This window comes from Coregonus lavaretus, assembly GCF_964263955.1.
Source record: "Coregonus lavaretus genome assembly, chromosome: 36".
NCBI classification, from domain to species: Eukaryota; Metazoa; Chordata; class Actinopteri; order Salmoniformes; family Salmonidae; genus Coregonus; species Coregonus lavaretus.
The window spans coordinates 24,011,902-24,039,650 of NC_140023.1; the positions used below are offsets into that span (position 1 = coordinate 24,011,902).

The window sequence follows — 27,749 nt, forward strand, 5'->3', positions numbered from 1 at the left end:
AACTATTATCACGAACACGATGATGGACTCCGTTTTGCTCTACGACCCCCCACAAGTGACAGGGGACTTGTCTGAAGTCGATACAGTAGATCTGGCAACTTCTGTTTGTATTGTCCGAACCGTTTGGCTACACACTAATGTGGAACCCAACTGTGGAAAGGGAAGATTATCCCGAACATGATGGTGTTCTCCGTTTTGCTCTATGAACCCCACAAGTGTCACAAGACTCATCTGAAGGTAACTTGTACTTGTAAAAAATACATATGGAAGTATGAAGTATCTGTCCTGAACTTTCTTATATCTCCCAGATATAAGACAAACACTTAAAAACCTTGTTTCTTATGATTAATTGTTTTGCCATTTATGAATGTGTTATTCTATATGCGTTTCTCTGGGCTATAGTAGTAAAGGCCAAATTCAATATTTTATCAAATACAATTGACCATCTTAAAGCAATTCCATATGTCAGTTTATAACTCCCCAACGGCTTAGAGTTATACGAATTAAAGAGAAAAGAGAAGTGCAAAGTGATTCCATGCCTGGGGGCACCAACATTATTTCATTTTTAGATAATTCATTAATATGTATCAGTCTCATATAGCTCTAGAATTGTAATTGTGGAAACGTCCGATATTAGGTAATAGAGTAAACATTTTAGAATCGATGATGAGTATGTGTACACTATGTGGCCAGAAGTATGTGGACACCTGCTCGTCAAACATCTCATTCCAAAATCATGGGCATTAATATGAAGTTGGTCCCCCCTTTGTTGCTATAACAGCCTCCACTCTTCTGGGAGGCTGTAGCTCAGTTGGTAGAGCATGGCGCTTGCAACGCCAGGGTTGTGGGTTCTTTTCCCACGGGGGGCCTGTATGAAAATGTATGCACTCACAAAACTGTAAGTCGCTCTGGATAAGAGCGTCTGCTAAATGACTAAAATGTAAACGTAAAATGTAAGGCTTTCCACTAGATGTTGGAACATTGCTGCGGGGACTTGCTTCCATTCAGCCACAAGAGCATTAGTGAGGTCGGGCATCGATGTTGGGCGATTAGGCCTGGCTCGCAGATGGCGTTCCAATTCATCCCAAAGGTGTTTGATGGGGTTGAGGTCAGGGCTATGTGCCGGCCAGTCAAGTTCTTCCACACCGATCTCGACAAACCATTTCTGTATGGACCTCGCTTTGTGCATGGGGGCATTGTCATGCTGAAACAGGAAAGGGCCTTCCCCAAACTGTTGCCACAATGTTGGGTGCACAGAATCGTCTAGAATGTAATTGTATGCTGTAGCGTTAAGATTTCCCTTCACTGGAACTAAGGGGCCTAGCCCGAACCATGAAAAACCACCCCAGACCATTATTCCTCCTCCACCAAACTTTACAGTTGGCACTATGCATTGGAGGAGGTAGTGTTCTCCTGGCATCCTCCAAACCTAGATTAGTCCGTCGGACAGCCAGATGGTGAAGCGTGATTCATCACTCCAGGGAACGCGTTTCCACTGCTCCAGAGTCCAATAGCGGCCAGCTTTACACTACTCCAGCCGACGCTTGGCATTGCGAATGGTGATCTTAGGCTTGTGTGCGACTGCTTGGCCATGGAAACCCATTTCATGAAACTCCCGACAAACAGTTATTGTGCTTACGTTGCTTCCAGAGGCAGTTTGTAGTGTATGTAGAGTTGGAGCTGGAGTTAGTGTTTGTGTTCAGTGATGACATGCTGCCCTCTGGTGGGCCTGTGTTACTGTGCTGCAGGGGTAGGCCGCAGGCACTTCATGTTTTTGATTTAACCGACCTGGAAGACCAGGTGTGTTGAATTTAGGAAATCACTGAACTGATCAATCAGCTCAGTTGGTCAGGTGTGGTGCCTAGTTGTAACAAAATCCTGCAGTACCTGCGGCGCTCAAGGAACAGGGTTGCCTACCCCTGCTGCACTGTATATAAAGTTCTGGAATGCCTCTCAGCGGTGCTTATGAGGGTTGTAATGTGGGTTTGGTGTGAGTAGTTAATGCCGATTAGTAACATCCATAGCAATCTATAGCAATACAAACTGATGTCTATGACAATATGTAAACTCACATGTCCCCTCAGTCTCTGACATGCTTTTTGTGGTGTTTTCCGGTTGACATTAAAAATCACTCATGACATTGAAAATCACTCACACACACACACCGTGTGAGGAAGTGAAAAAAGGATAATGTGACAACTATCAGGTGTGTGGGTGGGTGTTAGTGGAAAATACAAGATATAATGACTGCTTTGTTGTCTTGGTATGTTGCTCTATCATTATTGGTTTGACTTGAGGTTTGTTTTAGTTTTAGTTGTTAGAAACCAAACTTTGTGAGAAGAGATAAAATATATAGACAGATAAAATATGTCACAAGCACTAGATCATGTCGACACAAATGATAACATGATACAGTAAACTGCATTTCTCTTACACTTATCGCAGGGGCATATCTCACATGTCACATCTGTTTTAGGAAGTGACAGAGTGTCACCTAATATCAGGAAACTAACTGTTTCTATTAATATGACAGTGCAGGGGGTTATTTGGTGAAAGCTGTTAACGCGAAGATACTACATTCTGTGAGGAAGAAAGAAAGGCTTAACTCCAACAAGTAAGAGCCATTCACAACGGCAGATGTTTTGTGCCGTAGGGTGAGTTGAGCAACTGTTTTCAAACTTCGCAATTGGGTAAGAAGTGAACTTGTTTTACATCTTACATTTCTTAATTTTTTGTCTGACGTTAGCCTGACAATAAAATACAAATGTTTCAAATTCTACAAACTAAAGCAATACTATAAGCGTTCACTGCACACTCATGGTTTTAAAGAATTTTACGTTTTCATTGAGAAACTTCAACATGATATCTACCTAAAACTGCCTCAAGAATCTAACAATGCTTTTTTAGTTTGACTGACTGTATAATGTAAGACCATTGACAGATTTAGGTCAGAAATAAGGAAGTTAGTATTTTACTCTTCCTGTAGTTATGGTTGACAGCTGCATTGGTGACATGTCATCTCAGCAAAAGCTTTGCAAAACAATGTCTGTACAGTATGATTGAAGCACATTTAGGATCGGGGTTAACCCACGTAAAAAAAAATACTACAGTTTACCATAGAATACTATAGTACGTACTATACAATTCTATAGAATTCTGTAGTAAACGTGTAGTATACTATAGAATCCTATACTTCACAATGTAGTATCCCTTGATCATGTAGTGCTTACTATAGACTTTTGTAGTATACTGTAGAATACTATACTACACACTGTAGTAACCCCCTCAATTGTGTAGTGCTTACTATATAATTGTCTATTATACTGTAGAATACTATACTACACACTGTAGTATCCCCCTCGATCGTGTAGTGTGCTTACTATAGAATTGTGTAGTATACTATACTACACATTATAGTATCCCTTGATCATGTAGTAATTACTTTAGAATGTTAGTAGTATACTGTGTAGAATACTATACTACACACTGTAGTATCCCCCTCGATCGTGTAATGTGCTTACTATAGAATTTTGTAGTATACTATACTACACACTATAGTATCCCTTGATCACGTAGTTCTTACTTTAGATTTTTTAGATCGATTGGACTGCTAGCTAGCTTTTCTGCTAGCTGCTAGCTTTCTCAATGCTGTTTGATTTGAATACTACAGTCATGTATGCAAAAACACTGCAGTAAAAAATATAGTATACTACAGTCATGTCAGCAAAAACTACAGTGAATATTATTGTATGCTACAGTAATGTCTGCAAAAACACTACAGTGAATACTATAGTATTCTACAGTCATGTCCTCAAAAACACTACAGTGAATACTACAGTAATGTCTGCAAAAACACTACGATGAATACTATAGTATACTACAGTCATGTCCACAAAAACACTACAGTGGATACTTTAGTATACTACAGTCATGTCCGCAAAAACACTACTATGAAATACTACAGTAAAGTCCGCAAAAATACTACAGTGAATACTATAGTATACAACAGTCATTTCCACAAAAATGCTACGGTGAATACTTTAATAGACTACAGTCATGACCGTAAACACACTATTGTAAATACTACAGTATAGTACAGTAATGTCTGCAAAAACACTAGAGTGAATACTATAGTATACTAAAGTCATGTCGGCAAAAACACTACAGTGAATAATACAGTAAAGTCAGCAAAAACACTACAGTGAATACTATAGTATATAACTATAGTAATACAAAAGTATTTAGACCATAGTATTTTTTTATGTGGTAATCATGTTGGTTTAAACAAATGACAAATGTTCTAACCGTCAATACTACAAATATAGGAGTTTCTGACAAAGAAGCTTTACAGTATGCTGTTTCTTTAACTTTGAGGTTTTACAAGGGTGAACTTGGCTTGATTAAGTACAGTAATGAGTTACAACCAATTACTCTGACCAAAGTTGACTCTGGTCAATGTTTGCTCAGCTACTTATTGACTGTACTCAGTGTTGACATCTCAAACAGCATGCCTATTCATTCTTTTAACCACAGCAACCTTGAAATCGCATAGCTCGGGCTGTTTTGGACACCTGGTATTGTGTACAGTTTCTGTGCAACATTAAGCATAATCCCAGGATTAATACCTTGACTTTTCTTTTTCTAAAATAATTTAAGAGATAAAAAAATATCTATGAATATAATTTGATATATTAAATTAATGTAGGTATATTAAGGACAGCTATACACTGTTGTCCTAAATTATTGACACCCTTGATAAAGATAAGCGCAGACAAAGGATATCAAGGATCTGGAAGGATTCTGTACGGAGAAATGGTCTAAGCTCCTTCCCAATGTGTTCTCCAACTCATAAAACATTTGTGACTGAATCATCATCCATCTCTTTAAGAATTCACATGCAAACGCATGAGTCGGCATGGCATTGTCCTCCAGAAAGTAGTCCCTCTATTATCCCCCTCCATTTTCTCAGCCAATCACGGATCCTGCCTTTCTCCCTACATAGCTCAGTGCTTTCTCCTTGGCTAAACTCATAATTGAGCATTTGTATTAGTATTCGTAATTAAGGCATATGAATGTTCACTTGTTCAAGAAGGCATTTCTGCAAACTTTTCAGCAAAAAAGGCCCTATAACGGCCCTACTGTGAAGTAGGAAATAGAGTCAAATGCCTACATTTTAGGAAAAGGCTTGGTGCCAAAAATATATTACTTGTTAAACAAAATCTCTTTCTCTGAGCAATTGTATTAGTATAAAATAATAAAATGTCAAAAAATGTTGAGCATACAATAAATCTCAGTATTTGAAATATTTATCTTATAGTCATTTTTGCTAATCTTTATCAACGGTGTAAATAATTTCAGACCCCACTGTACATACATAAATAAATAGTGTTTTGATAATTAATTGATAAGATATTAAATCTATTATTAAAATAATTTTCTGTCTTCCAGCAATGTCTGGATTCCACTCCACGTGTGAGCTGTTGATTGTCCATTCTTTCGAGGCTCAGGAATGGGCTACATATCTGCAGAAAATATTGAAGTCTTCACGCAAGTTTCCCAAGAGGTCCATCGTATTGTATGCAATTGACTGTGCTGACCAGCTACATGGATGTGACTTTAACATTTTCCATAATAGTAAATGCATCGTGCTGCTGCTGACAACGGCAATCCTGGACATTCTAAATTACCCTAAAGTCCTGGGAACTTTTCAGAGACTCCTTCATCCTCCACACAGAGTGGTTGCACTGTTGTGTGGGATGTCAGAGGATGACATTCCCACTGAATGGTTTGAAAACTGGCGGAGCTGGAGAAAACTGTATGCTGAAGACGAACCTGCTCTTTACATCTCCACCGTTCTAGAATCCATCGCTGACTGTATGTTCGCTTTATAATACCCATGTTGTTTTTCTGCCTTACTTTGTTTCAAGTTTCAAGTTTTAATGTCACATGCACAAGTACAGTGAAATGGCTTTCTTGGGAGCTCGGCCCCAGTAATGTACTGGGCTGTCCGCACAACCCTGGTGCTATTGCCATACCAAGCAGCGATGCAGCCTGTCAATATGCTCTCAATGGTACAGCTGTAGAACCTTTTCAGGATTTGAGGGCCCATGCCAAACCTTTTCAACCTCCTGAGGGGCAAGAGGCTCTGTCGCGCCTTCTTTACAACTGTGTGTGTGTGTTTGGACCATTTTAAGTCTTTAGCGATTTGGACACAGAGGAACTTGAAGCTGTCTAACTGCTCCACTGCCCCCCCCCCCCCCCCACCCCCGTTTCCTGTAGTCCACGATCAGCTCCTTGGTCTTGCTGACGTTGAGGGAGAGGTTGTTGCTCCGGCACAACACTGTCAGGTCACTGACCTCCTCCCTGTAGGCTGACTCATCATCGCCGGTGATCAGGCCTACCACCATCGTGTCGTCAGCCAACTTGATAATGGTGTTGGAGTTGTGCGTTGCCACACAGTCGTGGGTGAACAGGGAGTACAGGAGGGGACTAAGCACACACCCCTGTGGGGCCCCTGTGTTAAGGGTCAGCGTGGTGGAGGTGATGTTCCCTACCCTCACCACCTGGGGTCGGCCCGTCAGGAAGTCCAGGATTCAGTTGCAGAGGGAGGTGTTCAGACACAGAGTCCTAAGCTTGGTGACGAGCTTGGAGGGGACAATGGTGTTGAACGCTGAGCTGTAGTCAATGAACAGCATTCTCATATAGGTATTCCTCTTATCTAGGTGGGTGAGGGCAGTGTGGAGAGCAATTGAGATTGCATCCTCTATGGATCTGTTGGGGCAGTATGCAAACTGGAATGGGTCTAGGGTGGCTGGAATGGTGGAGTTAATGTGTTCCATAACCAGCCTCTCAAAGCACTTCATGATTACAGAAGTGAGTGCTACAGGGTGGTAGCCATTGTGGCATGAAGCCTTAGAGTTCTTAGGAACAGGGATGATTGTGGTCATAATAAAACATGTGGGGATTACAGACTGGGACAGGGAGAGGTTGAAAATTACCGCGAATACGCCTGCCAGCTGTTTTGCGCATGCTCTGAGAACGCGCCATGGAATACCGTTTGGGCCCGCGGCCTTGCAGGTGTTGACCTGATTAAAGACCCTTCTCACATCGGCCTCAGAGAGCAAGATCACCCAGTCCTCTGGGTCGGTAAATGCCCTCACACCCAACTCGATGTTGTTGTTGTTAAAGCATGCATAAAATGCATTGAGTTCGTCTGGTAGAGAGGCATCGTTGGGTCTTCCTATGTAATCCGTATAAACTGTAGCCCCTACCACAAGCGGCGGGCATCGGAGCCTGTGTAATAAGATTCCACCTTATTCCTATATTGTCCTTTTGCTCGTTTGATGACTCTGCGGAGGTCATAGTGGGACTTCTTGTACTTATTCCTGTCTTCGGCCGTAGCATCAGGGTTGTCTACGATAGCTCTGTGTGCGGTAGCCCTGTTCTTTAGTTTAGCGCCAACCTCTGTGCTAATCCAGGGCTTTTGATTGGGGAAGCAGCGAACCCTCACCGTTGGTACAACGTGAAAGTATATAGCCAGATTCTCATAACATTCAGCGATACAGTAACTTGAATCGTTTATGTTTATGAGTTTTTGCGTCTCTGTTTAAAGTGCATGAGTAATTTACCATTAGTGTATCATACTCACAGAGGATCACTTACCCTCTAGTTGTGAACGTACAGTCTAAAAGTTTTGTTAATTAATTCACCCATTTTCAACTGAGAACAACTGATGATAGGTTTTTATTTTGACTTTGTATTCAAAGGTAATACAGAAGAGGCTGAACATGAGGTGGAAGCTACAGCAAAAATAGAAGCAAAAACACAGTGTGAGATCCCTGTAGTTATGAACCCCAAAGCTGAGGGGACAGAGGAAGGGTCAGTGACAGAACCAGAGTGTATCCAGGACGACAGTGACGATGTGAGAACAGAGATCTACCCAAACCAGGCAACGAGCCCCACACATCCCACCTGCCTCACTGTTCAACCAAACAGAGTTTTATGCGGGGTAAGAATTGGTTAACATACTTTATAGACAACGCTGTAATGGTACTGAACAATGTTTAAAGATTTCATCTGGAAAACACCGCATGAGGAAAAATGTATCTTACATAACAGGTACATGATACTGTCATAAGTGTAAAAGTTGTTGGAGTGTATAATGTCGGACAACCATTCCTCTTGGTACTATATTTAATTTGTGTGCATTTTTAAAAATAATGTATTGATTAATATCGAGACACACCCTCAAATCACCCTCAAATTGTAATCAGCTCAGGATAACTTTATTTGCAATTGCAGTTTTTTGAGCAAACAACTATTAAGCATAGAATGCAATGTTTTCTGTATCTAATGTCTCCATGATATCTGTACCTGTTTTTCAGGACCATGCAACTATTTTTATCATCTTTTCTAATAAACTGGACAACCAGTTGAAAATGGAGGTGGAGTTTTCCTCTGAAGATTCAACTGCAAAACGGGTTCTAGGGATTTATGAGAATGAATACACTATCAGTGTTAATGCGCCTGGTAAGTAAACAACCTTTAGAGGCTTTCAATCACAAATCGAAAGAGGAACTTTTAGACCACTTACCCCAGTCTTCTATTTCACTTTCACATTCCTAATATGGACATTTCTTCCACCAATGTGAATAACTTGAAGTGATTTGATAAGCCAATAGGCCGTACAGTAGATATACAGGATGCTAACTCAGATAAATGCTATCCTTCCCAGATATGCCAGCAGGAGAGGTGACACTCACTCTGTATAGCAACGGCTCACCAGTCTGTTTGAGGCCTGTAACATACTACACAGTCATGGGAGAAATCAGCAGTTACCTTGAACATGCAGCTGCTCCCTTGGACTTTATGTGTCAGGTGAGAGTCAGCTCAGTATAGAGTAAAAACATGATGCTCTGCAGATGGTCATACTATCAACAACCTATCTGTGGTCTAAGGCACTGCATCGCAGTGCTAACTGTGCCACTAGAGATCCTGGTTCGAATCCAGGCTCTGTCGCAGCCGGCCGCGACCAGGAGACTCATGGGCGGCGCACAATTGGCCCAGCGTCGTCCAGGGTAGGGGAGGGAATGGCCGGCAGGGATGTAGCTCAGTTGATAGAGCATGGCGTTTGCAGTGCCAGGGTTGTGGGTTCGATTCCCACGGGGGGCCAGTATAAAAAAACAAATGTATTCACTAACTGTAAGTCGCTCTGGATAAGAGCGTCTGCTAAATGACTAAAATGTAAATGTAAATGTTGATAAGCAACTGCTTGCTAAGGTTACGGTTAGGGTTAGGTTTAGAATAAGGATTAGCGTAAGTGTTAAGGTTAGGGTAAGGGTTAAGTTTAGGGTTAACATAAGGGTTAAGGTTAGGGTTAGGGTTAGGGTAAGGGTTAAGTTTAGGGTTAACATAATTGTTAAGGTTAGGGTTAGGGCTAGGGTAGGGTTAGGGTTAGTAGATAGTTGAAATGTTACTGATAGTCTGCAAATAGTCTGTTAAGCATCTACAGATGGACTATCCAAATAAAGTGTTACCTAAAAATACAATACTGAATAATGACAAATTCCGATTTCAACAACTAAATATATTGATTTTGATTGAGACATTGTTCAATGACATTGAACGTGTGATCTCACACTGACCAAAACCTCAAGAAAGCCCCAAAAATATTTGGTTAAATTCTTTAGACTGGACGTATTATTTTTTCTTTAATAGAGTGTTGTTCATTTCTGTGTTTCTAGGCATTCAATATAACATCCAATACCACAGAGTCACTTGACAATTTGCTGACAGACTCATTACAATGCAGGATCCCTGCAAGTGGACTTCATGTGTTTGGAATCAGACAGCTAGAGGAAGAAAATATGGCTGCAAGTAAGTGCCTAACTTTTTTACCAGAAAATATAATGGAAAGATACATTTGTCTACACACCAACAGTTCTATCGAAACTGGTATGCATGTTTTTGTGATAAGGCAAAACAATGTGCTAGTTAATTGCTAGTGAATACTTACACTACATTGTTGTGAATGTTTCACAAGAGAGTAAGGGGAGTTTCTCAAACAGTTTAACTAATCTTAGTTAGGCATTTATAAGTCATTCTTCAAAACCAAGACAATAAAAAATAGAGAATGGAGTAATACAATCTTATGACAGTGTAAGACAGTTGTAATAAGCAAGCCCAAAATGCATTTGTAAGTTATATTCTTATTTAATTCATTGAAAAGTATCATTTAACGACAGGGACTCTTACGGATTGCCTTTAAATGACAGATTGTGCCTCTAAATGTACTCTGACAGTCAAATGTGTCCCTAGTTGGATGTATAGTGCATTCGGAAAGTTTAAAGACCACTTGACTTTGTCCACATTTTGTTACGTTACAGCCTTATTCTAAAATTGATTAAAAATATATATATATATTCTCATCAATCTACACACAATACCCCATAATGACAAAGCACATTTATTAAATATAAAAAACTGGGCCTCCCGAGTGGCGCAGCAGTCTAAGGCACTGATCAGTGCTAGAGGCGTCACTACAGATCCGGGTTCGATCCCGGGCTGTGTCTCAACCGGCCGTGACCGGGAGACCCATGAGGCGGCACACAATTGGCCCAGCGTCGTGCCGGGTTAGGGGAGGGTTTGGCCGGCTGGGATGTCCTTGTCCCATCGCGCTCTAGCAACTCCTTGTGGCGGCCGGGCGCATGCACGCTGGCTTCGGTCGCCAGCTGTACAGTGTTTCCTCTGACACATTGGTGAGGCTGGCTTCCAGGTTAAGCGAGCAGTGTGTCAAGAAGCAGTGCGGCTTGGTGAGGTCGTGTTTCGGAGGACGCATGGCTCTCGACCTTCACCTCTCCCGAGTCCGCACGGGCGTTGCAGCGATGGGACAAGACTGTACCTACTAATTGGGGAGAAAAAGGGGTAATAAATAATGAAATATCATATTTACATAAGTATTCAGTACTTTGTTGAAACACCTTTGGCAGCGATTACAGCCTCGAGTCTTCTTGGGTATGACGCTACAAGCTTGGCACACCTGTATTTGGGAAGTTTCTCCCATTTTTCTCTGCAGATCATCTCAAGCTCTGTCAGGTTGGATGGGGAGCGTTGCTGCACAGCTATTTTCAGGTCTCTCCAGAGATGTTCGATCGGGTTCAAGTCGGGGCTCTGACTGGGCCACTCAAGGACATTCAGAGACTTGTCCCGAAGCCACTCCTGCGTTGTCTTGGCTGTGTGCTTAGGGTCGTTGTACTGTTGGAAGGTGAACCTTTGCCCCAGTCTGAGGTCCTGAGCATTCTGGAGAAGGTTTTCATCAAGGATCTCTCTGGACTTTGCTCCGTTCATCTTTCCCTCGATCCTGACTAGTCTCCCAGTCCCTGCCGCTGAAAAACATCCCCACTGCGTGATGCTGCCACAACCATGCTTCACCATAGGGATGGTATTGGCCAGGTGATGAGCGGTGCCTGGTTTCCTCCAGACGTGACATGTGACAGACGTGACACTTGGTCTGAGAGCCCTTTAGGTGCCTTTTGGCATATAAAGGCCTGATGATCAATGGAAACAGGATGCACCTGAGCTCAATTTCGAGTCTTATAGCAAAGGGTCTGAATTTTTATGTAAATAAGGTATTTCTGTTTTGTATTTTTTATACTTTTGCAAAAAAATCTAAAAACCTGTTTTCACTTTGTCGTTATGGGGTATTGTGTGTAGATTGATGATGATCTTTATTTATTTAATCCATTTTAGAATAAAGTTGTAAAGTAACAAAATGTGGAAAAAGTGAAGGGGTCTGAATACTTTCTGAATGCACTGTATTTAAACCCATTTTAGCAGACAGTTAGTCAGTCAGATTAGGGTGACTAGGGTTGTGGTTATGAAATTAGATAAATGGGACACTTAGAAAAAAGGTTTCTCTACCATTCACCTGCTATAATCCTATATGGGACATCTGAATAATCTGGGACATGGCCACTGTCACTGATTATCAAAATGCTTTATCTGGACATCCAAAAATGTTATCTGGACATAAAAAATGCCATCTGGGTCATTCCACGAATAGAATGCCTTTTATGCCCTAGTGACATCTTTTATTAAAAACTATATTTAACAGTTGGATCACGTACATCTACCCTCTAATTAAACCATGTAAAAAAAAAAATCCAATAGTAGTTTATTTTATGTTTGTTTTCTCTTAAAATCCCAATTGTGGCATGTCCCATGTCATGTTTGTCTGACCTTTTAGGAAAAAAATGTCCCTATGTTTTCACTATCACTGTAAAGCCCTAGTTATTTTGTTGCTTTGCAACAAAGTCATTTCTGAAGATTATTATTTATTTAATGTGATTAGTGACTAATTTACATTTGTCCCTCAGGTTAAGGTCAACCCTTTAACTCAAATCAAATCAAATCAAATTTTATTGGTCACATGCGCCGAATACAACAGGTGCAGACATTACAGTGAAATGCTTACTTACAGCCCTTAACCAACAGTGCATTTATTTTAAACAAAAAAGTAAGAATAAAACAACAACAAAAAAAGTGTTGAGAAAAAAAGAGCAGAAGTAAAATAAAGTGACAGTAGGGAGGCTATATATACAGGGGGGTACCATTGCAGAGTCAATGTGCGGGGGCACCGGCTAGTTGAGGTAGTTGAGGTAATATGTACATGTGGGTAGAGTTAAAGTGACTATGCATAAATACTTAACAGAGTAGCAGCAGCGTAAAAAGGATGGGGTGGGGGGGCAGTGCAAATAGTCCGGGTAGCCATGATTAGCTGTTCAGGAGTCTTATGGCTTGGGGGTAGAAGCTGTTGAGAAGTCTTTTGGACCTAGACTTGGCACTCCGGTACCGCTTGCCGTGCGGTAGCAGAGAGAACAGTCTATGACTAGGGTGGCTGGAGTCTTTGACAATTTTGAGGGCCTTCCTCTGACACCGCCTGGTATAGAGGTCCTGGATGGCAGGAAGCTTTGCCCCAGTGATGTACTGGGCCGTACGCACTACCCTCTGTAGTGCCTTGCGGTCAGAGGCCAAGCAGTTGCCATACCAGGCGGTGATGCAACCAGTCAGGATGCTCTCGATGGTGCAGCTGTAGAATTTTTTGAGGATCTGAGGACCCATGCCAAATCTTTTTAGTCTCCTGAGGGGGAATAGGCTTTGTCGTGCCCTCTTCACGACTGTCTTGGTGTGTTTGGACCATGATAGTTCGTTGGTGATGTGGACACCAAGGAACTTGAAGCTCTCAACCTGTTCCACTACAGCCCCGTCGATGAGAATGGGGGCGTGCTCAGTCCTCTTTTTTTTCCTGTAGTCCACAATCATCTCCTTTGTCTTGGTCACGTTGAGGGAGAGGTTGTTGTCCTGGCACCACACGGCCAGATCTCTGACCTCCTCCCTATAGGCTGTCTCATCGTTGTCGGTGATCAGGCCTACCACTGTTGTGTCGTCGGCAAACTTAATGATGGTGTTGGAGTCGTGCCTGGCCATTCAGTCATGGGTGAACAGAGAGTACAGGAGGGGACTGAGCACGCACCCCTGAGGGGCCCCCGTGTTGAGGATCATTGTGGTAGATGTGTTGTTACCTACCCTTACCACCTGGGGGCGGCCCGTCAGGAAGTCCAGGATCCAGTTGCAGAGGGAGGTGTTTAGTCCCAGGATCCTTAGCTTAGTGATGAGCTTAGAGGGCACTATGGTGTTGAATGCTGAGCTGTAGTCAATGAATAGCATTCTCACGTAGGTGTTCCTCTTGTCCAGGTGGGAAAGGGCAGTGTGGAGTGCGATAGAGATTGCATCATCTGTGGATCTGTTGGGGCGGTATGCAAATTGGAGTGGGTCTAGGGTTTCTGGGATTATGCTGTTGATGTGAGCCATGACCAGTCTTTCAAAGCACTTCATGGCTACAGACGTCAGTGCTACGGGTCGGTAGTCATTTAGGCAGGTTATCTTAGAGTTCTTGGGCACGGGGACTATGGTGGTCTGCTTGAAACATGTTGGTATTACAGACTCAGTCAGGGACATGTTGAAAATGTCAGTGAAGACACTTGCCAGTTGGTCAGCACATGCTCGGAGTACACGTCCTGGTAATCCGTCTGGCCCTGCGGCCTTGTGAATGTTGACCTGCTTAAAAGTCTTACTCACATCGGCTACGGAGAGCGTGATCACATAGTCATCCGGAACAGCTGGTGCTCTCATGCATGCTTCAGTGTTGCTTGCCTCGAAGCGAGCATAGAAGTGGTTTAGCTCGTCTGGTAGGCTTGTGTCACTGGGCAGCTCGCGGCTGTGCTTCCCTTTGTAGTCTGTAATAGTTTTCAAGCCCTGCCACATCCGACGAGCGTCAGAGCCAGTGTAGTATGATTCAATCTTAGACCTGTATTGACTCTTTGCCTGTTTGATGGTTCGTCGGAGGTCATAGCGGGATTTCTTATAAGCGTCCGGGTTAGAGTCCCGTTCCTTGAAAGCGGCAGCTCTACCCTTTAGCTCAGTGCGGATGTTTCCTGTAATCCATGGCTTCTGGTTGGGGTATGTACGTACGGTCACTGTGGGGACGACATCATCGATGCACTTATTGATGAAGCCCGTGACTGATGTGGTGTACTCCTCAATGCTGTCTGAAGAATCCTGGAACATGTTCCAGTCTGTGCTAGCAAAACAGTCCTGTAGCTTAGCATCTGCGTCATCTGACCACTGAACTGTTAACTGAACTTAACTCTCTTTTTAATATGGTAAAAGTTGTCTTTTTTAAAGAAATGTTTCTAAAGAAACATTGAACATCTAAAAGTCAAGTAATAGTATATTCTTTCTGGCCATTTCCAGAAATGTAGTGTCGAGCATAACACGTCAACCCTGTTACCCATAGATAGATAGGCTAGGAATGTTTCAACAAGTTCAAATGTTTTGTTAAGCTTGCATTTAATTGCCCCTCCTTATTGCACACAACAAGCTTCTATTCCCCCTGTCACAAGGGGAGTTATGGCTAATTTAAGATGAGATCAACCCTGTTACGTCAACCTTGTTACTTTAATTGTCACCTTTTATAGTCATTGTTCTTAATTTAACCTATGGAGATGGGAGAACATGGTTATTATGAAGTTGGACATGTGCTCTTTATGACAATATTAAAATTGGGTGACATTTTTGGGGGACAAAATTACACTATCCAAAAGGCACTCTGTTCGTGCACTCTTAGAAAAATTAAGTTATATCTAGTACCTAAAAGGGTTCTTCGGCTGTCCCCATAGGATTTCCCTTTGACAAACCCTTTTTGGTTCCAGGTAAAACCCTTTCTGGTTCGAGGTAGAACCATTTCAACTTATATCCTGATAGTTTTCAAGTCCTCAAGAACGTTCAGAACAAGTGGAATAGATGACATCGATGAATTTGTTTTGTCACTCAGATCAGCGAAAGGAGGAGCTTCCCACTCTGCTTCATTTTGCTGCAAAGTATGGGCTGAAGAAGCTTACCACAGTCCTGCTTCAGTGTCCAGGTGCCTTACAGGCCTACAGCGTGATGAATAAGAATGGAGACTACCCAAATACATTGGCAGAGAAGAGCGGCTTCTCTGACCTGAGACAGTTCATAGACGACTTTGTGGTAAGTCCATTGTTAGTATTTTAATTTCGTGATGTATTTATCTTGTATCTCTGTAGTGTGATCTCAATGATGTCATTGACCACAGCCAGCTCACTGTCACTTGTACCAAATGGAAGTGCATTATGCTTATACTCTGAATTGCACAAGAATGAATGAAAAGCTACTGGTAAATGTTATTGTTGGAACTTTCTGAAAACATATATTTAGTGAAGACTATGTGCACGATATCTCCTCTGTAGGAGACAGCTGACATGCTGAAGTTTCATATCAAAGAATCCATCTCGGCTGAAGAAGATGAGGAGGTGTACGAGACCATTTCCAACTCCTCTCAAGATATCATCATGAACGACTCCCTAAACCCTGGGTGTCAAGAAGACATCTATGAGACCATGATGGGCTTAAACCCCGACTGCATGGAAGACCTATGTATGACTAATTATGACTAATCACATGAAGTACCATCTCTCTTTGATGATGATGATGTTAATGATAATGATGATGTTGAAGATCTTTTAATATTTTATTTCCCACAGATGAGGACATGGAGAAGGCATTAGGAGAGCCTCATAACCCAGAGGAATTCATACTTAGAAAGTTCTTTCAAGGTAAATTCACAAAATACTGTACTGTATTGTACTGTAATTGGACTTGTGGACTTAAGTATGGTTTATAGTCTAGATATTCAGATCCTAAAATGCCTCTCTCTTTTTTACAAGTGATGTGGCTTTTTTTGTTGTTGTTGGTAAACCTGATGTAGGTGTGCCCCAAGTTGGGGAGCATACAACTGATGAAGAGGTGGGAGACCAGGTGGAAGAACCAGAGGGGTTTGAGGAAGAGGAAACCTACAGCATGTATGTTTCTGATCAAATCTATGACACGGTGGACGAGATTGCGAGCTATATCCCGGAAATTGTCAACCGTCCACCAGCCCCCATTCCAAGACCCGAAACATTTTCAGAGCCTGAGGAGTCCAATACCTACATCTCAAGAGGTAGATAGCTAAAGTGTTCTCCAAAGGTATTAGCTAGTGCATGAGTTGCCAAACCAGTGTTATGTATTTTAGGTCGAGGTGAATAACTATGATTTTTGATTCACAGTGTTTTCAGCAAAAGAAGAATCAAATCCACAGAGGGACCTCAGAGAAACAGAGTCAGCCACTGGTATGTATCAAATATACATTGTTATTTGTCCTGAATCACATCTTCTCCACTAATTAGTAAACAATGTATGTGCCTCCAAACCTCCAGTGATGCCTGTGAGAGACAGAGCCTCCACCTCCTCTTCCCACGACCCCTATGCTGAGACGAGGACCCAAGGCCAGAGGCAGCTTATAGCCTTGCAGGAGAAGGTGAAGGTGGGGGTCATGAGTGTGGATGATGCTGTCAAGGAATTTAAGGCCTGGCAGTTTGACGAGGATAGGAGATCTCAGTCTCTGCGCAATCAAAAGGTACAGTAGTAGATTATAGTTAATACTCATATCTCTTGGCAGAACACAATAAACATATATTTTCTGTGGCTCAATGATAACCTGAAACACTACCTCCATGAATAAAGACAGAAAAATGTGTCACAGGAAAACTTGAAAAGATTACGACACAGCATTACCAGACGCCACAAAGAGAGGGAGAAGTTTGGGAAGGAGATCGGTAAGAATATTTGGAGACTACTAGCTAGAGTGAGGGAAAAAAGTATTTGATCCCCTGCTGATTTTGTACGTTTGCCCACTGACAAAGAAATGATCAGTCTATAATTTTAATGGTAGGTTTATTTGAACAGTGAGAGACAGAATAACAACAAAAAAATCCAGAAAAACGCATGTAAAAATTTTTATACATTGATTTGCATTTTAATGAGGGAAATAGGTATTTGACCCCCTCTCAATCAGATTGGAATGGAATTCCGAGTTGGATGACCGTATTTTCTCAGTCGGAGCTCATGTTTTTCATTTGAGTTCCCAGTTGTCTTGAAGTCACTGAAGTCTGAGAATGTGGCAGAAGTCATGCAGGATTGACAGCATGGCCAATGTATTCAACTTTTATGGCCCATGGTGTTGAATGTTTATCCTTTTAAGCTTGGAAAAGAGACCCTTAAACCCAGACTTGGACCACATACCCATTCCACTGAATAGCAGGCTAGTGATTGCTTTGCAAAGCTTGCATTTAGCCACTGATTCCTTCCAAACCACTCATTGTTGAATTTGCGATTTCCAACTTGTTGTGTAATGTTTATGTCCAATTGCCGATGAGCACCGATACGTTTTATCTATAATTTCTCTTCATTATTTCTCTTCATATGACAAGGATTAAAAAGGATTTGCCAGTAGATTGTCAACTTGATTCATGATGATGACTGCTAGCTTGCTAGCTAAGATTTTGAAAGTATGATGTTGACATGATCAGTCCAATCAAAGCTACGGTAGATACAACATGATTTGACGTCCTTTTATCTGTGGCCAATGAACTTGAGCCTTCTTGGATGGGCACTTCTAATGTAACTCTATGGCAGCACCCAAGGGTCTGGAATTTTCTAGCTCTACCCGTAGATTTTGCGGTGAGGTAGTGTCCCCATGAGTGACAGAACACTGAGCCAATCACGGCGCAACTAGAGAACATTATCAACCCCTATGCTCCATATTTTCCGCTGGCTGCCCCACCACCACCACAGAAAGCACTGAGCTAGGCTGAAACACCTACATTTTGGTGCTGCCTTACTCAAGAAAGCAAAAAAGAGACGGTGTTTGCAAACTGATGTGTGACACGTATTAATGGCAAAATAACATGCAAAACAGGCAACAACCAAAACACCTGTTTTGAGTTGGGGCTCAAAACAGGTGGGGCTCTGCGCCACCTGCCCTGAATGACGGGTCGCCACTGGTACTTTGTAACATCTATGTATGTATGATATTTAGCTTGTTGTTGATGAGTGATGCTTATTGTTGATCTGGCCTCTACCCTGTGAGGTCTGGAGATAACCGCCCCACTGCAGAGGAACCTCCACTTGGGCTCCAACATGGTTGTGGAGTGTTCTGTGTACGAGCCCACCCCACGGGTCATTGCCCAACCCCCTCCTGTGACCCGGCCAAGCAAGAGAGGCACCTGGAAGACTGACAGCACCTCCAGCACATCCAGTGAGTACATTCTCTGTTGTTTTAATGTCCCTATGAGCCTAATGTCAGAATGGTAGTAGAAAATGACAACTGATGTAATTATTAAGTTGGTCTTTTTTTAGTGATTTTGATGTTGTATATATTATTGTTATTATAAAAAATCTGTATTAGTACCAAAATAGTGCTTTTGTAAATATAATTTTTGTTTGGAGAAGTGATGAAATCTGAAACACATTTGTTGTGCTGATCAACTCTGATTATTTCCATATCCCGTATGGTCATTATGTCTAAAAGATAAAAACCTGTAGCACATTACTCTCCCCATTATTGTTGCTCTACTCAGCTCCTCTCTCTAAGTGGCTTTCATCTCTAGCTATTAATGTGCACTCTTGGGTGTTCATAGCTACCTACCACAAGCTCTTGTTCAAGAAACTGTTTCACAATGACTTGAAGTGTCTCTTTCTTTCCTGAGCTTACGTTTTACTTTTACTTTCCCAAGGTAGTGGCAGTAACAGACTCAGCACACATAGTACGATTAGCTACAGCAGTGGAACTGAGCCAGACTTTGAGGTGAGGCCAAATTGTCTCTTCAAAGCCCAGTTCACACAAAACACTTTTGGTATATTTCTGTCTTTGTGAATGCATGGTTCAGTAAACAAGCTTATTTGTATTCGTACATGTAGTTGCTGGAGAGATATTCAATCCAATGGAATCAACTTACCGCAAAAAAAAACATTCAGTTATACAGTACATTTGTAATTGACATCTTGCAAAAAAAACGATCATACTTATGAAGGCACAATGTACTTATTTATTATGTACTCTTGTCAATGTATTTACAATCTGTCAACTGCGACAGTGCTTTTGTAGATTCCCTGATTATTACTTATGCTGTGTATTGATTTGATCCATGGAAAGGACACAGTAGACTTCCTCCCTCTACCCCCACGACCCCCATGGACCTCTGAAGCCGCACCTCTACCTCCTCCCCCCAGAATCCCCCCACGACTCCCAGACAGGTAAGCCCACTCTCTGGATAAGAGGCCCTTTCATACGTTCCTGTGTCAGGATCGCAGAAACTTGCTGTAACTTGATTACAGAATGTTATATTACATGTAATGCAATATGGAATTCCAGAAAGGCAACATTGAATCAGTAATATGACATCATCATAGATAGCAAGGTGACTTCCTCCTCACAGAAATCAACAACCAAATGTTACTTAAACATGCAATTTATAGTATTACAGCTGTAGCGGGTGATGTTGGACTGAGTCAGACGCAGGAGAGTAAATCACGGAATAAATGGTTTAATCAATAAACAGAGGTACGCAGCAATGCGTAATACACACCAGTGCGGACAAACGGCGCCCTGGGAAAATAAGGCACACGGGTGAATAACCCAGCGATACACAATAGAAACGAGCTCCACCGAGCTATAATCTCCTCTACAATAAACAATCACACACAAAGACAAGGGTGCAGAGGGAACACTTATACAGGGACTGATGAGGAGATATGAACCAGGTGTGTGTATAAACAAGACAAAACAAATGGAATGAAGATATGAGGAGCGGCAGTGGCTAGAAGGCCGGTGACGACGAACGCCGAAACCTGCCCGAAAAAGGAGAGGAGGCAGCTTCGGAGGAAGTCGTGACAACAGAAATATGATTATTATAAAAGTGAAGGATCACAGAGGGTCTAATGTTGCAGTATAACAACCAATGTTACAATATTACAATGTGATTTATTAATGCTGTAGATAAATCAAATCAAATCAAATGTTATTTGTCACATACTCGTGTTTAGCAGATGTTATGGCGGGTGTAACGAAATGCTTGTGCTTCCAACAAAAACAAAATACTGCAACGTTTCCTAAGAGCTAGTCGCGAGGCCGCCTTCTTCGTCTGCGCCAGGATACAGATAACAGCTCAACAAAGAGTAAACCATTAATTGAATTTGAGAATATGACATATTGAAAAGACAAGCACACTTGAGAAACATATCAGTGAGTATTCTACACTGTAGGCAACAAGCAGTGGTAAAAGTTAGATGACAGAAACGATAAAGAGGAAATATCGCCCACCACTTACTGGGCTGTCAGAGAGGAAACCTGATGTGTGAAGAGGCTATATACAAGTGCAACATTTTCTTCATGAGCTAACATGAAAACTTGTTACATGGTAGAGAGATGGATAGATGTTGAGTTTAGTTTAACATAAAAATGTTTATATTATGCTACGAATAGAGAGTTTTACTTGTCTAGTTTCATGTTCACTGTATTCATATGAACATTTGCATTATAGAGCCTTGGTCAAAATGCAGTATGAATGTAGTCATAGATGTCTATAAGCAGTTATTAGCACCAAAGTTGTCCATTATAATACATGATGCACTGCTCATAAGGAGTTAAACATGCATTATGAAGAGGGTATTCAAAAGCAGTGTTACCATTTATTCTTCCTAATTGTAATGAAACTGGACAGAATATATATTTGTAGATAGCTATGTGCATCTTGCATCTCATGTGAGTAAACTGAGTTGATATGCAACTGCCAACCACAAAACCAACACCGACCATAATGATTGCAAAAAAACACTTATGATTCTTTACCCTAGAAGTTGAACTGTGTCATAGGCTATATTTTGAAATGTAAAAAAAAATATGCATATCCAGTTATTGCAGCTGAAAGTATGTCTGATTTCTTATAGAGCTGAGACTTACTGGACTACCTGTGAGACAGACAATCAGCTACACTACATGACCAAATGTATGTGGAAACCTTCTTGTTGAACATCTCATTCCAAAATCATGGGCATTAATATTGAGTTGGTCCCAGCTTTGCTGCTATAACAGCCTCCACTCTTCTGGGAGGGCTTTCCACTAGATGTTGGAACATTGCTGCGGGGACTTCCTTCCATTCAGCCACAAGAGCATTAGTGAGGTCCGGCACTGATGTTGGCCGATTAGGCCTGGCTCGCAGTCGGCGTTCCAATTCATCCCAAAGGTGTTTGATGGGGTTGAGGTCAGGGCTGTGTACAGGCCAGTCAAGTTCTTCCACACCGATCTCGACAAACTATTTCTGTATGGACCTCGCTTTGTGCACAGGGACATTGTCATGTTGAAACAGGAACAGGCCTTCCTCAAACTGTTGCCACAAAGTTGGAAGCACAGAATCGTCTAGAATGTTATTGTATGCTGTAGCGTTAAGATTTCCCTTCACTGGAACTAAGGGGCCTAGCCCGAACCACGAAAAACAGCCCCAGACCATTATTCCTCCCCAACCAAACTTGACAGTTGGCACTATGCATTCGGGCAGGTAGCGTTCTCCTGCCATCCCCCAAACCCAGATTTGTCAATCGGACTGCCAGATGGTGAAATGTGATTAATCACTCCAGAGAACATGTTTCCACTGCTCCAGAGTCCAATGGCGGCAAGTTTTACACCATTCCAGCCGACGCTTGGCATTGCGCATGGTGATCTTAGGCCTGTGTGCGGCTGCTCGGCCATGGAAACCCATTTCATGAAGCTCCCGACGAACAGTTATTGTGCTGACGTTGCTTCCAGAGGCAGTTTGGAACTCGGTAGTGAGTGTTGCAACCAAGGACAGACGATTTGTACGTGCTACACGCTGCAGCACTTGGCGGTCCCGTCCTGTGAGCTTGTGTGGCCTAACACTTCGCGGCTGAGCCGTTCTTGCTCCTAGACGTTTCCACTTCACAATAACAGAACTTACAGTTGACTGGGGCAGCTCTAGCATGGCATAAATTTGATGAACTGACTTGTTGGAAAGGTGGCATCCTATGACGGTGCCACATTGAAAGTCACTGAGCTCTTCAGTAAGGCCATTCTACTGCCAATGTTTGTCTATGGAGATTGCATGGCTGTGTGCTCGATTTTATACATCTGTCAGCAACGGGTGTAGCTGAAATAGCCAAATTTGAAGGGCTGTCCACATACTTTTGTATATATAGTGTATAAGGGGCTCTACAGTATGAGACAGTAAAAGGGTGCAGCCATTAAAAAATATATATTTATAATAAAAAAATGTTACCCCCTTTTTCTCCTCAATTTCGTGATATTCAATTGGTAGTTATGATCTTGTCTCATCGCTGCAACTCCCCAACGGGCTCGGGAGAGGCAAAGGTCTAGTCGTGTCCTCCGAAGCATGACCCGCCAAGCCGCGCTGCCTCTTAACACCTGCTCGCTTAACCCAGAAGCCAGCCGCACCAATGTGTCAGAGGAAACACTGTTCAACTGACAACTGAAGTCAGCTTGCAGGCGCCCGGCCCACCACAAGGAGTTGCTAGAGCGCGATAAGCCTAGAAAAGGCCCCCTGGCCAAACCCTCCCCTAAAGTGTGCCGCCCTATAGGACTCCCTGTCACGGCCGGCTGTGACACCGCCTGGAATCACCTTGGCCATTTTAATAATTCCCCTGAGAGATACACTCTTTTGAAATGACCGGAAATACTGTTTGTCTCACATGAACATTTGGAATTGTTTTAAGAAGGTCATACCAAGGATAATTTAGCAATTTGATTTAGAATTTTAAGACCCCTTGAAGTATAAAAAAGTATATATAAAAAATTATTTGATGAAAATGTGTATTTGAACTTAGTGCAATTAGCCCATACAAACGCATTGAATAACATTCACTACATGGAACTGTAATGAATACTCAGGGAGAAAAAGGTGTAGATTCACACGCAGAGCGCGGCAAGTGTTTATTACGCCTTCGCAGAAGGCAGGAATTGTGGTCACAGGCAGGCAATGGTCATACACAGGTAGGCAAACAGGCAGGTGAAACAAAACTATGACTGAAGGCTAAAACTGGTTCTCACAAACGAGCTAGGAAAAGTCTTAGTAGAGTCAAAACGAACAATACCTCACAAGGCACAAACAGAAAGAACTGAAGTAAATAAGGAGCTGATGAGACCAGGTGAGTAACTAACACAGGTGAAATCAATGAACAAAAATGAAAGACAGGGCTACGTTCAAGAACACAAAGAAACAGGGCTACGTTCAAGAACACAAGGTGAAATAAGAAAATAAATACAGAACCTTACAGGAACAACAGATAGTCCCCAAAAAACAACAGTGTCTGTCCTATAGCTGAGAGATATAAGAAAGATCAGGCGGATGCGGTGGAATGAGACGCAACCAATGAACAAAACACAGATATCTCTAGCTTAAACTGACATATTGTTATGTTTGTTATTATGATGCTAATTAGGGGGTTTCATCTCTGTTTAATTTGTCAAGCCAAGTGTAACCATGTTGTTATCTGTTATACATTTTAGGGCTGCAGAGAGTTTGCTGGAGGAGCGTTACATATCATGCCCCTCTCGAGCTCTTCCTCAGAGACCACCTCAGAGGACCACCTCTCCCCCTCACATACCCCGGAGAACACGATGATACACAGCTCTGTTGTTATATGATTTTTGAATGACTGCCCTCTAAAATATCTATCAAGATCTAATCAGGCAGTGTTATTTACAGTGCTGTCACGCCCTGGCCTTGAGAGGCCGGTTGTCTTTAGTTGGTTTGGTCAGGGCGTGAGAATCTATGCTAGAAATTCTATGTTTATGTTCTAGGTATTGTATTTCTATGTTTGGCCGGGTGTGATTCCCAATCAGGGACAGCTGTCGCTCGTTGTCTCTGATTGGGGATCATACTTAAGTAGCCTGGTTGCCTACCTTAGTTGTGGGATCTTGTTCCGTGTTTAGGCTTGTATGTGTATAGCCTGGGGACGTTACGTTGTTTATTGTTTTGTTTATGTTTATTGAGTTTAATAAACGTGTTCGCATACCACGCTGCACCTTGGTCTGACCCGTCTCTCAACGATCGTGACAAGTGCCTTCAGAAAGTATTCATACCCCTTGACTTATTCCACATTTTGTTGTGTTACAGCTTGAATGAAAAATGGATTAAAAAATAACTAATAATTACCATCTACATACAATACCCCATAATGACAAAGTGAAAACATGTTTTTTGAAAATGTATTGAAAAGGAAATACAGAAATATCTCATTTACATCAGTATTCACACCCCTGAGTCAATACTTTGTAGAAGCACCTTTGGCAGCAATTACAACTGTGAGTCTTTCTGGGTAAGTCTCTAAGTCTCTTAATAACTTCAACATGCTCAAAGGGATATTCAATGTCAGCTTTTTTTTTTCTTTTTTTTTTACCAATCTACCAATAGGTGCCCTTCTTTGTGAGGCATTGGAAAACCTCCCTGGTCTTTGTGGTTGAATCTGTATTTGAAATTCACTTCTCGACTGAGGGTCCTTACAGATCATTGTATGTGTGGGGAACAGAGATGAGGTAGTCATTTAGAAATCATGTTAACCACTATTATTGCACACAGTGAGTCCATGCAACTTATTATGTGACTTGTTAAGCACATGTTTACTTCTGAACTTATTTAGGCTTGCCATAACAAAGCTTTTAATTGATCTAAAAACATAATTCCACTTTAACATTATGTGGTATTGTGTTTAGACCAGTGACACAAAATATCTGTTTAATACATTTTAAACTCAGGCTGTAACACAATAAAATGTGGAAAAGGACAAGGGGTGTGAATACTCTCTGAAGGCACTGTATATGAGCATCAGCATGCATGAAGGTTTGAGTGTGTAGAACAGAACCACATAGAACATCATCATCAAGTCAGTCAATTCAGGAAGTAAACTGAAATTCGTATTTAAAAGGGTAATTTGGGATTCAAACAACAACAAAGCGCACCCTGTCACTTTTTTGGTGAACAGCTGAGGGATGGGACTGTATAAATTTAATCGAAAAAAGGGCATCTATTTTCAATTACTTCTAAATAAACTAAAATGGAGAAGCTATTTATTTCAAAAGTTTTTCCATTAAAAAATGTTAGATTTAAATCACTTTCTGAATTGACTGACTTGAATTGTAATGACCCCAACCCTACCATAGACGCAGTGGTACTGTAAATTATTTTGTAATAATGTCATGCGTTAGAATTGTAAAGGGTTTTCAACAAATTGATCAAATAAGGATTGTATTATTATACAATCCATCACCCCAATGAATTTTGATTTTACAAATGCATACAAATGCAAAGATTAACCATTTATGTAATCTGTTTTAAAATAAATGTTTTGAGTTCATGTTTGGTACGCACCACAAGACATGAACATGAACATTCATTTCCTTTAAAAGAGTGCCATCAGCAGACACGCATTTTACACTGCACACTGTACATAGTATGTATGGTACAATATGAGCCACGTGATGGCGCTCTGTACATGACAAACACCGTTTTTTGTTTGAAATGAGAGTGATGTTTGGCATGTTAGGCTGTATTGCAGTATATTTCTTTCTTTCTTTTGTAATACATACACACTATCAATGATCTATTGTCTGATGCTTTGATGTATATTTCAGTGTCAACCTGCACACTATTGTTCGCTTACATTCGAGTGTATTTCATGCATTACCATGTAGCTTAATTGACGAGTGAGCCCAAGATGGATCCAATAAGCTACTCTTATGGTGTAGTCATTTCTCACATTTGCACCTGTTCCCGAGTCACTATGCACAGTGGTCCACAGTGGTTCTTCAACCAGAAATACGCTTTAAAAAAACACCAACTTCACCAAACGTACTATTACCTCATAGGCTACAATTAATCAAATGTATTCAATTAATCTTACATGAATTTCACATTTTACAAGAATGTATTTAATCAAATGATCCATCAACATTCTAATGATGATAAATGTGTAAGGAGCCTGTAATGTAACATACATCCCATAATATGACATAATGAGTCCTGACGCCACCTACATCCTTTCGCCTGTCCTCAAGGAGGGAAAGACGCATGTATTTGAGCAAGGAGTGAGATGCAAACCGTGTAGGGGAGATTGGTGGGTGTGTGTGCCTGTGTGCTATGTAGTGTAGCTCACTGTGGTGCCTGTACATTGTAGCAGAGACCTCACTGCCGCGTGTGGCAGCGATATTGATAAAGAACACTGGATTACCACTCTACAAAGGTAAACGTTTGTCATTTTATTGTCTGCCTTTCTCATATGCTGAATTTTCCGCGTCAGATAAATAGCGTACATAAGACAATTTGCATCATGCCAATGTTGGATAATTTCGCTCCCTTGCCGACACAAGCGCTGACAAATGTGTGTTTGATTTTGTGTCACGACTGACTTACATTAATATCACGAGTGTTTGATTGTAATTCTAACATTTGCCTATTACCTGCATTGATGCGCTAAATACCGCAGTAAAGACACATCCATCTGATATCTGCAACCATACGACTGCTGCTCATCCTTGTGTCGCACTAGGCACTATAGTGTTGTAAAATAGAGTATCCTAAATCTTGGAACTAAGGAATAAAACGTTTATTTTTGTAATGGAACGCTCTTTGCACGTTTTCGCTGCTTACAAAAAGACAATAGCTACAAGCCACATGCACATAATTGAACACCATCACTTGAACTCTTTCCAAATGATTTTACTCTTGATTAGTTCACAATATTGAGGATTTTTTCATAATAGCAGAAATAACATATGGCAACATAGTATGTAGGTAAATACATTGGGCTTCATGTAATACACATCATGCGGCACTGATAGGTAACCCCATTCAACTTTTGTGAGTACAGTACAAAAGGGACAGTACAGTATAATGACATGTATGGAGGGTTGTCTACTTACAAACTAGCATCTCAAAATGTGAGTGTGAAAAATGAGTCCGAGCTCCTAAATTCTCATTCTTATTATCATCTCTTTGCATTGCATTCCCCTGTACAGTATAGGCCTACCTGGTTCTCTGTGTAATCAGTGTGGATGTGTACAAATGACACAATGAATAAGATACAGCTGTCTCAACCTCCATACTGTGCTCTGCAGTTGGACTTAATATGATTACTGCATAACTCAGTGTATGAGCTACAGTATATAACAAGCAAACCAAGAATAGACTATATTTTAGTCGACACTCTTATCCACAGCGACTTATGGTTAGTGAGTGCATACATTTTCCATACTGGCCCCCCGT

The 27,749-nt window shown here is 41.5% G+C and overlaps 1 protein-coding gene across 1 annotated transcript; it reads left to right on the forward strand.

The window, feature by feature from the left end:
* The first annotated feature begins 5,454 nt into the window (after nucleotides 1-5,454).
* Nucleotides 5,455-24,512, forward strand: LOC311110665 (phosphoinositide 3-kinase adapter protein 1-like). Its single transcript, XM_084153203.1, has 16 exons — nucleotides 5,455-5,874; nucleotides 7,767-8,008; nucleotides 8,385-8,529; nucleotides 8,735-8,877; nucleotides 9,744-9,876; nucleotides 15,392-15,588; nucleotides 15,828-16,014; nucleotides 16,122-16,193; nucleotides 16,346-16,579; nucleotides 16,686-16,748; nucleotides 16,836-17,035; nucleotides 17,162-17,234; nucleotides 18,548-18,715; nucleotides 19,194-19,264; nucleotides 19,613-19,713; nucleotides 23,996-24,512. Exons 1-16 carry the CDS (start codon nucleotides 5,757-5,759, stop codon nucleotides 24,108-24,110), a joined length of 2,262 nt encoding a protein of 753 aa, XP_084009329.1. The 5' UTR covers nucleotides 5,455-5,756; the 3' UTR covers nucleotides 24,111-24,512.
* The last annotated feature ends 3,237 nt before the right edge of the window (nucleotides 24,513-27,749 follow it).